The 17,206-nt window shown below is 46.2% G+C and overlaps 1 protein-coding gene across 1 annotated transcript in view; it reads right to left on the bottom strand.

Moving 5' to 3' along the window:
- Positions 1-17,206, bottom strand: part of LOXHD1 (lipoxygenase homology domains 1) — a 179,654-nt gene that overhangs the window by 145,740 nt on the left and 16,708 nt on the right. Inside the window, exon 4 of the mRNA XM_030810026.1 lies at positions 16,283-16,467. Within this exon, the coding sequence (XP_030665886.1) occupies positions 16,283-16,467 (185 nt within the window). The remainder of the gene's footprint in view (positions 1-16,282; positions 16,468-17,206) is intronic.

The raw sequence follows: 17,206 nt of genomic DNA, 5'->3' as shown, positions 1-17,206 counted from the left end.
TGGGCTTAGCTGCAGCCTAAAGATAGAGCGCCCACTCAAGGCCACAAAAGAGGGTTGCCTGTGCCCCCCTTGCCCTGCTCAGTGGATACACATGCCCTGACGTGCCCTGTTTTTCCTCTGCAGGCCCTGTGGCAGGGGCACAAGGCTGCTCCCTCTAAACAGGAAATCCGTCCCTTGCCGGCTGGCCGGAAGCTGCCTATGTGGGCTTCCAGAAAAGGCAGACACTGGCAGGCCCGAGCTGCCTGCCTGCGCCTGGTGCACCAGCCACCCCCACAGCCTCCCCTACGCTCTGTCTGGAACAGTCAGCACACAGGAGTGACAGAACACATCTCCAGAGAGCCACCCCAGGCCATGCGGAGAGGCAGAGCCATAAGGGGACCAGGCCCCCAAATCTGGTGCTGCATGCACAGTGGAGTCTGGTGAGGCTGCTTGCCACATTCCCGACCACAGAAGTCAAGCATATGCCCCGTAACTAAGCCCCCATCTCATCAAGACCCAGTGCGATATGAGCCTCAGGGAAGCTCACGTGGTCCAGGCTTTCTTAGGAAGCAAAGAATCATGAATGAACTGGTGGAGTTTCTTTTCCTTGCCTTTAGCCCATCCCCAGATCCTGTTTAAATAGAACGTGGCTTTAGCTATTTTAGCAGGTGAGGGTGAGGAGGGGGTTGGAAGGAGAATGATTGGGCCTGATTTTACCCCACCCGCAAGTGAATCTGCAATGGCTCACACCCTGACACCCCTCACTTCCGCTCACTGAGAGCCAAGACGCTAGAAGTGAGATATCACAGGCGCTGCGTAGGAGGAGATGAAAATGGCAAGGGAGAGAGATTCAGCGGGGGCTGCCCTGGGGGTGGGAGATGAGGGGGAATGTTCTCTCCCAGCCAGGGAAGGCCCCCTCACTACTCAAGCCCACACAGATGTGGGGAGGAGGTGGTCCACAGAACCCAAGGATGGGCAGGGGGGACAATGCCATGTGCCGGAAGCTGGCTCATGGCCACCAACCAATGGATTCCCTCCCAGTCATATAGACTCCAGTTCTTTCCCCTATGCTACCCCCAAAATGTTTCCTCTTCCTTCATCAGGCCTGGATACCCATTGCCTCTCAGCAAGCCTCTCGTCTACTGTCTCTTCCTCATTCTCCAGACTCTTCCACCTCCCAGTATATCCAAACCACCCTCCCATCATCGCTTTGTACCAACTCTTCCATGGCCTCTGCGAGATGCTCTCTGCTCCTGGGACCACACACAAGGCACTGGGACGATGGAAGACAGGCTCCCTTCCTTTGCTTTCCTCCTGTAACTTCCTTCCTTTCTTTTCTCCCTTCTCCCTTTCTTCATCTGTCTTTTCTCCCTCTCACTGTCTTACAAATAGAACTGGAACTTTTCTCCCTAGAATACCCTCCACCTTGCTCTCCTTGCAGACACACTCCTTATCAAAATCATAAGCACCTCTGATGCTCCCAGAAATTGCAATGGGCCATTCACTTCTATCACATCGTTTAATCCTCACAATGATAGACCCTATGGCTACTAGTGTCACCATTTTCAGTAATGAGGCAATGGAAGCAGGAGCTTAAGAAGCTTGATGGTGTTCACACAATTAGAAAGGGTGCAGCCTAGATTTGGACTCAGGGCATCTGAACAAGAAGGTTCTCTCTTGGCTGTCATTGCCCCCACCCTGCCAGCTTTAGTTCAAACCTCAGGTTCTCTCAAAAGTTCCCACCTCCCAAACCCACACTGCCCCATTCCACAGCTCCCGGCGTGTGCGTTGTTCCTTTAGCAACTAACATGCTCAAACACAGTCCGTGCATTTGACCTCAGCCAAGCCTTGTTATGCACCAACATGAAAACATCACTTGGTCCTTAAAAGTTGCTCATGGGCAGAAATCAAGAAATAACATTCTACAGCAGTGGCATCCAGTCTTTTGGCTTCCCTGGGCCACATTGGAAGGAGAAGAATTCCCTTGGGCCACACATAAAATACATTAACACTAACGATAGCTGATGAGCTAAAAAAAAAAAAAAAGGCAAAAAAATCTTATGCTTTAAGAAAGTTTATGAATTTTTGTTGGGCCACATTCAAAGCTGTCCTGGGCCACATGCAGCCTGTGGGTGGTGGGTTGGACAAGCTTGCCCTATACCATTCATCACCCTCAAGTAAATATACAGCTGGTACGTTTTTCTAGGGAACTGTCCAATGTTAAGTCTGATGCTATCAGGTGTTGAAACATAGGAGGGAGTAGATCAGCCTCCACTCCTTTAGCTTATCCTGCTGGGTTCCTCTTCCAGCCACTGCCCAGCCCTGAAGAGCTATTTCCACCTGCCCTGCAGTCACTCGTCCTCCTTTGCTTCCTTCCCTGCCTCTCTATGGAAGACCCCTCCCATCCATCTGCACGTTTCGGTAACCTTGGCTCCATTACTTCCCTTTCCAACCCAGACTCTAGTAGACTGCCAGTATTTATCTTCCCCCAGAGGGCCAGAACACCAGCACTTCTTGTATACTACTGGAATGTCACCCAGCCTTCCTGGGGGGCAGATGAGTGATACATGTTAAAAGCCTTAACATTGTGCAAATCCCTTGAACCAATTATTCAAGCCCTATGCATTAGTTTATACTAAGGGAGTAGTTATATTAATTGATCAGCTATAAGGATGTCTATCACAGCATTGTTAATACTGACAAAAAATTGGGAACAACCAAAAAATATCCAAAATAGGAGATTTGGGGGGTGAAATATCTTCTCCCATTCATGGGCTACTATGCAGCAACTTAAAATAACAGAAGATGGGCCGGGCACAGTGGCTCATGCCTGTAATCCCAATACTTTGGGATTACACTTGAAGTCAGGAGTTTGAAATCAGCCCAGCCAACATGGTAAAACCCTGTCTCTAATAAAAACACAAAATTAGCCAGGTGTGGTGGCACATGCCTGTAATCCCAGCTACTCGGGATGCTGAGGCAGGAGAATCACCTGAACCTGGGAGGCGGAGGTTGCAGTGAGCCAACATCATGCTACTGCACTCCAGCCTGGGCAACAGAGTGAGACGCCATCTCAAAAAATAAATAAATATAAAATAAAATAACAGAAGATTACTTGAGTCTATAATGTAGTATTAAGTGAAACAACATGGTTATAAAATTGAGTTTAATGCAATTACCATTTTAATATGTGGGGTTTAATATGTTCATAAACAAAAATTTAAAAAATGGGAAGGAAATTCACCAAAATGTTAACAGGGGTGTCTCCAACACAATTGTACTCAGTACTTAAGTTCAAGCCTCTGGGTTTGCTCCTAGCTCCATCCTTATAGACAAATGATTTCACCTCTCCCTTCCTCAGTCTCCTTCATCTATTAGATGGGGGTAACAATAAACCTCCCTTGCAGCGTTGTGAAAATTAAATGGATGTTTAGATAGATAGGTGGATGGACAGATTAGATTAAGATTAATAGTTTGTTGAGAATGATGCCAGCCATTGAGTAAGTGCCGGATAAAAATCAGCTATTATCATCTTTGAGTGATTGGATTATGGAAGATTTTCTTATTCTTCTGTTGCTTACTTGTACTTTTGAATTTTTACAATGGCCATATTTTTTCTGGGATTGAAAACTAAAGTCACCTAATGTCAATACTTGAGTAGGTCATCATGTCTTCTGTATTTCAGAAGAAACTGTTAAAAGTTCCTGCCAATTTATTATACCCTCAAGCTGGCTTTGTCACACAAACACCTTGAGCCAATCTGAGTGGCTGTCAGGCTGGAGGGAAGATTGAGAACTGGATGGCCAATGAGAGAGAATAGACACGAGGGCCACCAGCAGAGACCCAGCCCCAGGCAGGTGGGAACCCTTTCTCTGACTCTCGCTGGGCTCACACTGGCCAACACCTGCGGCTCAAGGGAGGGTTCCAGCAGGAAGCCATTGGTGCTGGAATGGAATGGACACTGACAGCTAGATCAGGGCCAAGACAGTGTCTGTGTCATCAGTTCAGATTTTCGTGTGTACAAAATGCAACATGGAGAAAGTGCTATTTCCACAAACAGAAAAAAAAGGCTATTTTAAACACCTATTTAAAGATAAAAATAATGAAGTTTGAAGCAAATACACAATTCCATGCATTCTCCAAACATTCTGGCTGCTGGGTTGAAGGAGAATGTGGCTGGTGGTGGTTCTGGGAGGGTGGAGGCCACAGTGAAAACATGAGATGGAGGATCCATTCCCAGCTGTGTGAGTGACACTGGGCCATTAGAGCTCATTTCCCCAAGTGCCCTCATTTCATTTCAAATCCTAGAAAACTCCTCACCCATGAAGACTCAGTTTGAGCATCATCTCCTCTATAAAGCCCTCCTGATTCCTTCTTCCTCTATGCTCCCATTGGCATGGGCCATACCCCACTTAGAATATTCTATCCCTTTGCACTGTGATTATCTACTGGCTTGACTCTCTCCCATCTAGACTCTAAACTCCTAGAGAGAAGGGCCTGTATGTAATCACCCTGAGTGCAGGCTCTGGTGCATAGAAGGCTCCCTGCAAAATGCCCATTGAATCACTGAATGAATGTGCTTAACGGGAGGAATGACAGAGGAGCATGGGCTGGCACCAAAAGCCCAAGACTGCAGCTCTGCCCTGCAGTTATGCTGTGTGACCAAGAGCAAGGAGCTTAATTTCCCTGGGCTTCCATTTGCTCCTCTCTGAAATGGAGGAAGAGTAGATAAAGTCCCTTTTGGTCCTTAAATTCTCTGATGTGCCACACCAGGGCCTCACTCAGAGTGGTTCTCTTCTTCCCCCTCTTTCCGGAGATGATTTTCTACAGTGCTAGGTGGGAGCAGATGGAGTGGGCGGGGAGCTGCTGTGAGCTTCAGTGGAGGAAAGTGCTGCAGGGCTGGCCCAGCCCTCCCTACCCTGGAGCCCTTGCCCCTACCTGGGAATTCCTCCATGGAGTTCAAAGGAACAATGACTCCCAAGCAGCACCCACAGCAAATAGGCTCAGAGAGCCCTGGAGAATGCTCCGTGAAGGAAAATGACAAAGCATCAGGAAAAGAGGCTCTCCCTGCTGGCTTTAACAGCAGTCAAGGTCATGAGCCTATTCCCAGTTGTCTGCTTGAACCTGCCTGGATTCCAGAGGGGAACCTGGCACTGAATAGCTCTGGAGTCCTTTCTGAGAGGCTAGAATCTTAAGCCTGTGCATCTCAGAATCAGAAAAAGCCTGGATGTAGGGGAAGAAGAAAGGGAAACATCAGGAGCTTAACCACAAGGACAAGCACCACACTATTGTGTCATTTACTGAGCACTGACTCTGTGCCTCTGCACTAAGTCCTGTATGCTCATTTCCCCAGCTAATCTGATCAGGTAGAAATTAATGTTCTCCCCACTTTACAAATGAGAAAATAAAGGCACAGAGCTTAAGGCATCTGCTCATGCTAGCGTAAGTGGCAGAATGGCAGAGCTAGCTTTTGACCACGGAGAAGGGGAGTCCAGAGACCGAGTCCATGGTGGGGGACTATCTCAAAGATGGGAAGTATGGGGGGATGAAATAGTGGAGAAAGATCCACAGTAGAAAGGAAGCCACCAAAGGCCAATCTCCTTTTGCCCCCGTGGAGGAGGGCTGGCCCTGACCTCTCCATCTCTCTTTGGTTATGAAGGTGGACACTCTAGTAATCCTGAAAAGACTCCAAGAGACCCCCTAGTCCAGGTGCTCTACAGAGGGAGAAACTGAGGATAGGAGGGGAACTGAGATCTGCCCCAGGTCTCATTGCTATTGGGTGGCAAAGCCAGAACCAGAACTCAGGATGTATAGTCCCATGTGCCTTCTGACCCAGAGAGTTATTTTAAGATTAATGATTTAATTACTCTACAGTAATATCCTATAGAATCTGGGAATAAGTCAGGGCTTCTGGCTTCTTGACAGAGCCTTTGTGATGGGTGTTTTATGCTCCAATCATGCAGGGTGCTTTCATTTTGCATTTGCTTTTGCACTATGCAGTCCTCTGGCGGGTTCATAATCCTTTGCAGGGCAGTACAATTTGCACATGCCCCTAATACGTTAATCGCAATCCCTTTCTTATCTCATTCTCCCCTCAAATGCACCCTGGGCACTGCACCCAACATGGTCATGTCAAGACTGGGTACACATCTGGAGCTGTGTGATAATCATTGTGTGGCACTGCATGGGCTGGAATAAAACCATAACCCAGTTACCTGATGAAACAGCCAGGAATGGAAACAGTGATTATGCTGAAAACAAACACAATTCCATTTCTACCCGTTCCCAAGTGCTGTGCAGCTTTCAGCCCCCAGCTCCAAGTTTTTCACTGGGCATAAAAAGAAAGGAAGAAAGGAAGAAAGGAAGGAAGGAAGGAAGGAAGGAAGGAAGGAAGGAAGGAAGGAAGGAAGGAAGAAAGAAAAAAGAAAGAAAGAAGAAAGAAAGAAAGAAAGAAAAAGAAAGAAAGAAAGAAAGAAAGAAAGAAAGAAAGAAAGAAAGAAAGAAAGAGGCAATTCATTTGCTCCAGACTGGGAGTCCAGATGTAAACGTCATCCACCCCTCCCACAACCTGCATGCGCCCAGCCCACCTGCCCAAGTTATTGTTTCTTCTTATGGGTTCTCTTTCCTGTAATCATCAGCCTCTCTTCTCTTTGAAGTATACAACAAAACTGGCTGCAACCGTATTTGTTATTAATCTACCCAAGAAGATTACATGCTCCCTAGATGGTGGCTTGTCCTTTCCAAAACCTAAAGACCAAGAGCAGGTGTGGGATCAGGACCCACCTCCAGACTGGGCCCTCTGAATGCAAGGGGCCTCTCTGCTTCTGCCAAGGCCTGAGTCTGAAACATTTCTGAGCTGTTGTGCTGGGTTCTGACAGCCCTGGGGTGTGAGCAGCCCCCAGGTCAGCTGCAACGCAGCTCTTGGCTTCAGAGGCCTGTCTCATGGCCAAGTTGGTGGAGCCTTCCCCAAGCAGTATGGTGTGGGCTCAATATTAATCTAAGCCACATGATCATCTCAGTGCTTTTCAAAGTAGGAGGGTTTGTGGGTAGGCACTGGGCTATGGGCAATTACTTGGCCAGAAGGCAGGAAATGACATCATACTGGTCGTGAGAAGGCCAGGAAGGATCTACCTTAAACAGATCTTGCTCATGCCTCCCTACCAGCCCAAGCTCCTTCAAGACCCAACATGGGGTCATCCCAAAGCTACCCGGAGAGCACATGCCATCTTATCAGGCCTTGCCTAACTCAGATGTCTCACCCAACCTCATCCTTCAATACTGCCCCATAGGGAAGGCAGGGATGTGCCCAGGGCTGCCCTGAAGTCAAAGAGGACTGAGTAGCCCTGCATTCTCAGCCTGGGCAACTCTGCAGTGGGCTTATGAATTGCACCTGGGCACTGTGTCCTGTGAATGTATCACCAAAAGGGACAACATCAAAGTGGGTATGGGGGGGGTGAAATCAGTGGGTGGGAGACACCTGGAGGCAAGCAAGAAAGAAGGTGCTTAGCTAGCACAGTGCCAGAGAAAGCCAGTGCTACAGGGACCTCAGAGAACATCTCAAGCAACCTGGTAAGAAGATGAGGAAACAGAGACCCAGAGAGGATGAGCAACTTGCCCATAGTCACATAATTACCAAAGTGTGAGGCTAGGACTCAGGTCTCTGCCCCTTTGGAAAGCTCTTTCCACCCATCTCTGTGGCTTGTCTTCATAATCAGGTGTATCAATACATGACCTCCTGTTACCACCATATGCACACAACCTGCTCCTTACCAACGTTCATACAAGACCCTAAGTCCCAGTGGCCAAGGTAGCAGCTGTGAGTAAAAGCCATCACCAGGTAGGTAGGAGGAGAGCGCAGTGTTACCCTCAGAGCAAACTGAGCTTCACTGGAGAAACCAGAGAGACACATATTAGGTAGTTAGAGCCCTGAAATATGGTATTTCTTGGCAATGTATCCATCTCAAAACACCTGACAGCTACAACCCCCCCTACCCCCCACCATCAGTCTTGGTGGCTCATCTTGGTGGTGATTCTGCCAGAGCACGTGTGAACCACAGGGAGTAGGTTGAGAAGGTCCTCCTCCCTGCCCGTGAGATTCCTTACATATCCCTGATTGCAGGATCCCTGCACAGCAGTGTGCGGCATAGACTTTCCTCACAGAGTTTAGAGAGGGAGGGGACACCTGAGGCAGAAGAAGTAGGTAACGCCATCCAGAGAGGCTGAGGCTTTCCATCCAGTGGGGTCAGGGTGGCATGCAAAAAAGAGGAGGATGAAAGAGAGGAAGTGAGGGGCGAGGGGCCTTGACATTTCCTCTGGCCCTGGCACATGTTTTAACAGAAGATTCACAGTTTCCTATATCACCAACTTGAGACAGAACTCTGGGAACAAGGAGCCAACTCAGTTAGCAAATAGGGCAGGCCCCGGGGCTCCAGAAAGAGCTGCCCCACTGGGTCCTTGCAGGGCTTGATTCGATAGGGCCTGAATCCCAGAAATGGCTGTCGGCTGTCAGTGGTCTGGTTTCCACTCCACAATCTCTGAACAAATTAGCACAGGGTGTCTAATACTGCCCTCAGGCCTCAGTTCCACTTCCAATGGGTCACTTGAAACCTCCTTAGGGTTGATGAATGCTGGAGAGAACAGCTTTCAGAGCCACTGTCTGCCAGACACAGGAGCCAACACAATCTGAGCAAACAGGTTGAGAAATGGGAGCTGCTAGCCTTAGACCAAGAAACAGAAGAGGCGGTGGGGAGGCACTCTGTGCTGCTTGCTTTGACCTTTGTCCCATGTGCAATGTGGGGATAATAATAGCCGCTACTTCTCAGAGTTTTAAGAAGATACTACTTGTAAAATGTATGCACACAAAGACACAAGGCTATGGAAGTATTTTGTCTCAAAGTCCTATAGCTAGGAGGTGGTAGAGGTGGGATTTGAACCCAGGACTCCATGATTTGAGGCCTGGCACTCTGAGCCATGATGCTCTACAGTCTCCTTGTGGGCACTCTGTATGATGGGAATCTGTGTCCTCCACTGGACTGTGAGCACCTTGAGGGCAGGGACTATGTCCTTATCCACAGGCTCAGTATCTTAGAGCAGCTCAAGAGGGCATTGCCAACAGCATCTGCTAAGGATGATGCTGCACCTCCAGGCAGCGGAGACAGTGCTTAGCTTCTAGCCAGGGGCTGCTATCAGTGTGGAGATGTCAATGCCATTACTCTGCCCCTTGGGTTCTGAGTTATCAAGAGGGTGAGCCATTCCTGGCAGGATGGAAGAAATCCACCAGGAAAAGAGTCACACACATCCATGGCAATAGAAGGGATGCCAACAAGCAGATGGCAGGAGGGAAAATTCACTACACTTCTGGAGCAATTTGATAGCCAAGACTCTGTTCCCAGGGATAATAAATGCGGATATGCTGGAAAAGCAGTTGCCAGCCTTCCACAGGCCCCAGAAGGTGCCAGGACCCCTGACGCCCACTCTTAGAGTGAGACAAGCCTAGAGATGGCTGCTAACTCCCTGTGCCGGCTCTGTGTATGTCTGAAATGCTTATTCACGTGTGATGTCTGACTGAACCATTCCATTGACAGGTTGAGGGCAGCCAGCCAAGACTGGGATGCCCACTCCTACTGATTCACATGGGGATGAGTCAGGAGAATCCAGGAGGTTTCTCCAGGAGCCTTGAAGTCTTGGGCAAGAACTGAGGAGTTGACGTGAAGGCATTTTCCTCTTTTCTTCCAGATGAACAGAAGCTTTTTGACTGAAATATGGCCTATGGTCACTGTTAAAATCACTTAATGAACATTTTGAATGCATTAAAAGAAGTGACATATCAAGGGATCCTGAATAGCCAAAATAATCTTGAAAAAGAACAAAAGTTTGAGGTCTCACACTTCCTGATTTTAAAACTTACTGCAAAGCTACAGTAATCAAACAGTGTGGTAATGGCATAAAGACAGACATATAGACCAGTGGAATAGAACAGAGAGCCCAGAAATAAACTATCGTATATATAGTCAAATAATTTTCAACAGGGGTGCCAAAATTATTCAATAAGGAGGGGACAGTCTTTTCAACAAATAGTGATGGGAAAACTGAATATCCACATGCAAAAGAGTGAAGTTGGACCTTGACTTATCTGCAAAATTTCACTCAAAATGGACCAAAGACCTAAATGTAACAACTAAAACTATAACACTCTTAGAAGAAAACATGGGAGAAAAATCTTCATGACATTGACCTTGGCATTTTTTTTTTAGATGTGACGCCAAAAGCATAGGCGACAAAAGAAAAAATAGATTAATTGGCTTTATAAAAATTAAAACTTTTGGGCATCGGTGGACACTATCAACAGAGTAAAAAGACAACTCACCGAATGGGAGAAAAATATTTGTAAATTATATGTCTGAAAAGGGGTTAATACCCAGAATATGTTAACAGAGGCCTACAATTCAACAATAAAAGGATAAACAACTTAATTTTAAAATGGATGAAGGATTTGAATGGTTATTCTCCAAAGAAGATATGTAAATAACCAATAAGCACATGAAGAGATGCTCAACATCACTAATCTTTAGGGATAATTTCACACCCATTAGGTTGGCTATTGTTTTTTAAAAAACAGAAAATAGTGAGTGTTGGTCAGGATCTGGAGAAATCAGAACTCATGTGCATTGCTGGTAGGAATGTAAAATGGTACAACCACTGTAGAAAACAGTATGGTGGTTACTCAAAATTACATATAATACCCAGCAAATCTGTGTGTATATACCCAAAAGAATCAGAAACAGGCACTTGAACAAATATTTGTACACCCATGTTCATAGCAGCATTAATCACAATAGCTAAAAGGTGGAAACAGTCCAATGTCTATCAACAGAATGGATCAATAGTTCTGGTATACCCATACAATGGGATGCTATTCAGCCTTAAAAAGGAAGGAAATTCTGACATGTGCTATAGCATGGATGAAATCTGAAGACATTATGCTAAGTGAAATGAGCTAGATGCAAAAGGACAAATACTGTATGATTCCACTTGTACAGTTGGGTATACCTAACACAGAAATCCAAAATCTGAAATGCTCCAAAATCCAAAACTTTTTGAGTACTGACACAATGCCATGAATGGAAAATTATACCGCCTGACCTCATGTGACAGGTCACAGATGAAATGCTGTAAAACTTTGCTTCCAGCACAAAATTTTCAGAAATGTCGTATAAAATTATCTTTGGGCTACATGTATAAGGTATATATGAAACAAATGAATTTCATGGATAGACTTGGCTTCCATCCCCAAAGTATCTCAGTAGGCATAGGCAAGCATTCCAAAATCTGGAGAAAAAAAAACCCTAAATCCAAAACACTTCTGGTCCCAAACATTCTGGACTAGACTCACCCTGTATAAGATTCCTGGATTAGCCAAATTACAGAGACGGAAAGTAGAATGGAGTTTCCCAGGAACTCAGGGGTGGGGAACAATGGAGGGTTAGTATTTAATGGGCGCAGAGTTTCAGGGTGGCAAGATGAGAAATTTAGACATTGATGGTGGTGATGGTTGCAAAACAATGTGAATGTACTTAATGCCACTGAACTGTCCATTTAAAGATGGTGAAGGTGGCAAATTTTATGTTATGCATATTTTACCACAATTGTTTTTTTAAAAGAAGCAGGATAACAGAGTCAGGGAGGCCCCTTCCTCTGTGCTAATGGTCCCCTGTCTGGAACACAGGGTTCTAGACTAGTAGGTACCTTCTTGGGAAGGGACCACAAAAAGAGAGGTCAAGGATCCTGGGGTTGCATTCCTGAGAGGACAGAACCCTGTCTTCTGGCAGCTGAAGGGCTGACACCTAGGTAGACACTGTGTTGTGTCAGAAACACTGGAACAGACAAGCAGAAGCCTCAGGGAGACTAGGGAGTTTAATTCCAGGAAGGCTTGACTCAAACCAAAGCTGGAGAAGCAACTGGTGGGGGTGATGTAGAAGGGGTTCTTGTGACAGCAGGAGGTTGGCCCAACTAACCCCCACAATCCCTACAATCACAGGCTCTGACCTCTTAGGTGCCAGGCTAATTGCCCTTGGTCATGCCCTACTCAAGGGGCAGGCAGAAAGCAATTGAACTGAGAATAAGGAGACCCACAGTCTAGTCCTAGCTCCATCAGCAATTGGCCATTAGACCTTGGATGGATCCCCATGTCCCTGGGCCTCTGTGCACTCATCTCTGTAATCAACACCCTGCCTCCCCTTCCTCTCAGATCAAGGCTGGTATTGTTTACCAGGGTATAGTCTGCATACCACTGGTGGGACATAAGATTCTAGAAATGCCATATGAGATTTATCTAATGTCTTCAATTTATGTTAATATGTACTAGTGTATGCCTGAAATTTATAGCAAATGATAAGTTTTTTATGACAGCAATATCAACTTTCTTATTAAAATAAATTTATAAGTTAATGTAAATTGTAAAAAGTGAGTTAAAGAAGTAGTAGTAATTAATAATGCAAGCAGTACTTGAATCAGGCAAAACTCTTGAAGATGAAATGTGAGTGACTGAAGTTTGAGAGCCCCCTAGATGGATTGAGGGAGCACAAACAACCTGCCTCCCTCTTCAGACCCCAGCAATAGATCCCCGAGTCCTGGAGATCAGATCCAGAAAACCAAAAGCCACAGCCATTTGGTTGGTCCTGCTTGGTTTCTTTAAGGTGCCAAAAACGTAGTGATTTTCACCAATAAATTGAGAAGAACTAAGAAATTGAACTTGGTTCTAGGATCTTCAATCCACAAAACTGTGAGGCTGGTCACCTTCTGCCTCCTTCCTTTGAAACCTCCTGTCTGTTTTTCCTCATCTCTACCTTCTACCCAATGGACTCCATTAAGGAAGAGGGCGGTCCTAAAGATGCCATTCCCTTTAAGGGGTTAGAGGTTGGGTACTTCCTCAGGAAGTGCTTTTAAAGAAGAGCCCAGAGAGGAAAGTCATCTCCAGCCAATGTCAGGCACTGTACTGTGCAACAGTCCTGGTGCCCCCCAGCTCACCTTCTGTGCCTACAAGTAGGGCAGGCTCCCTCACGCCTGTGTCTTGACGCATGAAATGCAAGATTCCCATTACAGGAACACCTGGAAACCTGATCAAGGTCCAGTTCCCTCCACTCGACGATGATCTGCCAATCACCTCTGTCAAAGGGTCAGTTGGTCAGCCTAGAACACCTCCCTTCCCTGAAGAGCAGGAATGAGAGAAGGTTCCAGTGATTGCCAGCCAAAACTTTGGGAACTGGCCCTTGAGGGTGGGGAGAGAGGACCAGGCTCCCTAACAGTCTGTCCCACTTTGGGGGCTGGTGGTATAAATATACTGAACACGCCCCCCTTTCCTCTCTCCTATTACTGTCCATATTGCATGTTTTGAAATATTTTACCTACCAAACTTCATGGATGAAATAATAGACTCCATTTTTATCATCGAAGTAGCAGCCAAATACCAAGTTGACGTAATTTCAGGTGAAAAGCAAAGAAATTTAACCTTTTCTTTACCAATGCAGTCATTAGAATATTTAAAGCCTGGGTGCAGTGGCTCACGCCTGTAATTCCAGCAATTTGGGAGGCCGAGGCAGGTGGATCACCTGAGGTCGGGAGTTTGAGACTAGGCTGGCCAACATGAAGAAACCCCATCTCTACTGAAAATACAAAAATTAGCCGGGCGTCGTGTTGCATGCCTGTAGTCCCAGCTACTCAGGAGGCTGAGACAAGAGAATCACTTGAACCTGGGAGGTGGAAGGTGAAGTGAGCTGAGATCGTGCCATTGCACTCCAGCCTGGGCAACAAGAGGGAAACTCTGCCTCAAAACAAAAACAGAAAACAAACAAACAGAAAAAAACCATTGGAAAATTTGAACCCCTTTTTCATTCCATTCTCTGGAATCCAGCCTGGAAATACTAAGAACCTAATGCCCTCTAGCCCGTGAAGGAGCTGGGGGCCCAGGAAGCCCCATACAAACACTAGGTCAGGGGTGTCTACCCTGAGGATTCTTATGGAACCCTGAAGAACCACTGAGTTACATGAATTGTTTCTCATGATGACTTTTCAGAGGCTCTTCTCCTGACAGTGGAACGCTGGATTTTTGAGTGACCAAAGCAGGTCAGATGAGCTGAAAAGTGGCAAGTTTGACAGTGTGCTAAAGATTGATCATAGTAGAGGTTGGATAAAGAATTAAAGATGCTTAATGTTTATGGAAGAATCTGTGAAATTCACCCCAGTTGAAAAAACAGGTGAAGGGCCCAGGCAAAAAATTCTTTCTTTCTCTCTTTCTCTCTCATACGCACACACACACACACACACACACACACACACACACACAAATTGCCAATAAATGTATGAAAAAAGTTCAACCTCACCAGTAATCAAAGAAAGAACATCAAAAATCCCCTTTAATTATCCAACTGGATAATCAAACAATACCAACAATTGTTGGCAAGGGTGAGGGACATGGGCACCCTTACACAGCTGGTAATACTGTGCACAGATACACCCTATCTAGAGCAATTCAGAAATGTCCCTCAAAAGCTTTAAGCATGTACATTCCACTTGACTTAGAAATTCCACTTAGGAGATTATCTTAAGGAAAGAATCATAAACCTGTGCAAAGATTTAGGTGCAGTATTTATAATAGTATTGTTATAATAGCAGAAATTTTTTAGAGGGGGAGCACAATACAAATGTCCAATGATAAGGGACCCAGTGAATAAATGATGGTATCTCCATGCTCCAGGGCACCACAGAGCCATTCCAAGGAGGGGTGTTGAGCAATATTTAATGGCACAGAAGTAGTCATGCTGTGAAACAGGGGGTGTTGCACCAGCCCATTCGTTTAAACTATATATGCATAGAAAAGACTAGAAATGAAGACACAAAAATGTCACCAGTGTTGTTTTTTCAAGTAATGGAATTACAAGTATTCTTTATGTTTGCATATCTCTATTTTCTAAATTTTCTACAATGATCAAATTTGGTTTCTATAACCAGAGAAAAGATCAATAATGTGTTTTAGAAAGAATCAATGGCCGGGCACGGTGGCTCATGCCTGTAATCCCAGCACTTTGGGAGGCCGAGGTGGGTGGATCAACTGAGGTCAGGAGTTTCAGACCGGCCTGGCCAAAATGGTGAAACCTCATCTCTACTGTAAATACAAAAAACTAGCCGGGTGTGGTGGCAGGCACCTGTAATCCCAGCTACTCAGGAGGCTGAGGCAGGAGAATCACTTGAACCCGGGAGGCAGAGATCACAGTGAGCCAAGATTGCGCCATTTCACTTCAGCCTGGGCAATAAGAGTGAAACTCCATCTCAAAAATAAATAAACAAATAAAAATAAAAGAATCAATGAAGTTGCAAGTTATGATGATAGGAATCACAGAGGAACAAGTCAAGTGTCAAGTTTAGCTGGGAGGTAGAAAATTGGAGATACAGAAATTGAGAGCTAAAGCCCATCAAGACAATGGATAAAGGGTGGAGCTTGGAGTACATGCTGGAAGGCAGACTCCAACAAGTGTGTTAGCCTTCTGTTGTTCAACTGAGTGAGTGTAGGAAGCCGCTTCTCATCTCCTGGCTCAAAAGTCCCTTCCCTTCTCATGGTCCATGACTCTATGAGAGCAGGGTATTCTGGTGATGGTACCTGCAATGTAATGCCCCCCTTTTTGGAAAAGCAAATATGTCCCATGATGGGATGAGATGAGGCCAGAACTTTGGGGGACAAAGGTATCTGCCTCCCTTATTCCTATAAAATTAAAATGATTGAATTTAAGGCCTTTGCCCAGAGATGTCACTTGAAATAAGTTGTTTTACTCCTCATAAAATCAGGAGGAGTCAGAGGGCAGCATGATGAGCTCTGGCAGCTGCAAGCTCTGATTCCTACCCACTATGCCTTGGCTGTAACTCACCTGCCTTGGGCATCATAAGAAAAGAAAGAGGATAGGAAAATGGGGAAGGCTGCCTTGATCTCAAAGGGGACTTCCGATAGACACCCCATCAACAAGAATCATTGAGAACACAGTATTTGCTCAGGGCTGCGCCTACCCTTCCATCATGCCTCCAATCCCTCTTATATTTCCCACCTCTTTGAACCCCTAGAGCATAAAAAGTTGCCCATAGGAAGGCCCCAGGAAGATATGGGACTTCCCCTTGGCTCTAACCAACAGGAAGGCCCTGGAGGCATGCCAAGATGAGGTAGGTGAGACTGCCCAGAGCAAGAGAGGCACGATTCTTTTCTGGGTGAGCCCAGCCCAGCTAGGGAGGGGAAGGCAGGCAGGCCAGCCTAGGCACTGACCTCTGGGCATGTCCATGGGGTTGAAGCTGGCCAGCAGGTCACGGCACCACTGGCGGTCACCTTCCACCTTGCTCAGCCAGTTGTTGCAGTTGAAGTAGTAACGGAGATGAGGCCTCTTCATGTCGGTCACAATCACATGGTCCAGGTACCAGCTGGCATTCAAGCCCGTGTTGTCATGCTCAATCCTGAGGCAGAAGCCAAGGCCCACACCATCACTGGCAGAACTGAAACAGCACCCCTTCCATACTGGAATACCCAGATGTTTACTCCAAAGAGAGGTCCAATTATTCTGCTGTTGTTGTTACTTTATCTCTTGAACCTCGGTTTCCTCATCTATAAAATGGGTATACCTTGCAAGGTGGATGTGCACATTACTGAATGTTACATTGTTACATTGCATGCAAGGAAATATTAACTACCGCCTTTCACAGAAAATCCAAGATCCCTAGGGCTTGCCGTGGGATCATCTTGATCTTCCCCTTTGAGGTCCTGGCTATTCAGTGCTGTTTCCTTACCCTGGCCTTTGGAAGCAGTGAGCCTCTCTCACTCTGGCCCAAGTGCGTGTACACACAACACTTCTTGACATCCAGCTGAGTCAAGGTCAAACAGGACAGTAAAGGGAAAAGATGACAAGGGAATCCCCAGGAAGCAGAAGCCAACTAGACCACCTGATTTACAGGACACAGCTTATACCCTGGGGCTTAACTGCCCCTCCCATTGCTGTGAGATGATTGTGTCCCTTTCTTCATCATGACTCCCGGATCTGGACAACAAGCAGATATTCCCCTTAGTCCTACAATCCAGAGGACCCCTATGGCCATCTAGACCAGGGTGGTCCCATAGACATAACGTGAGTCGCACGTGTGAGCCACAGATGCAATTTAAAAATTTCCTAATAGCCACATATAAAAAGATCTGGTAGAA

This window comes from Nomascus leucogenys, chromosome 4, assembly GCF_006542625.1.
Source record: "Nomascus leucogenys isolate Asia chromosome 4, Asia_NLE_v1, whole genome shotgun sequence".
NCBI lineage: Eukaryota > Metazoa > Chordata > Mammalia > Primates > Hylobatidae > Nomascus > Nomascus leucogenys.
The sequence above is the reverse complement of the archived record's forward strand: the minus strand, read 5'-3'. Positions and strand labels throughout refer to the sequence as shown.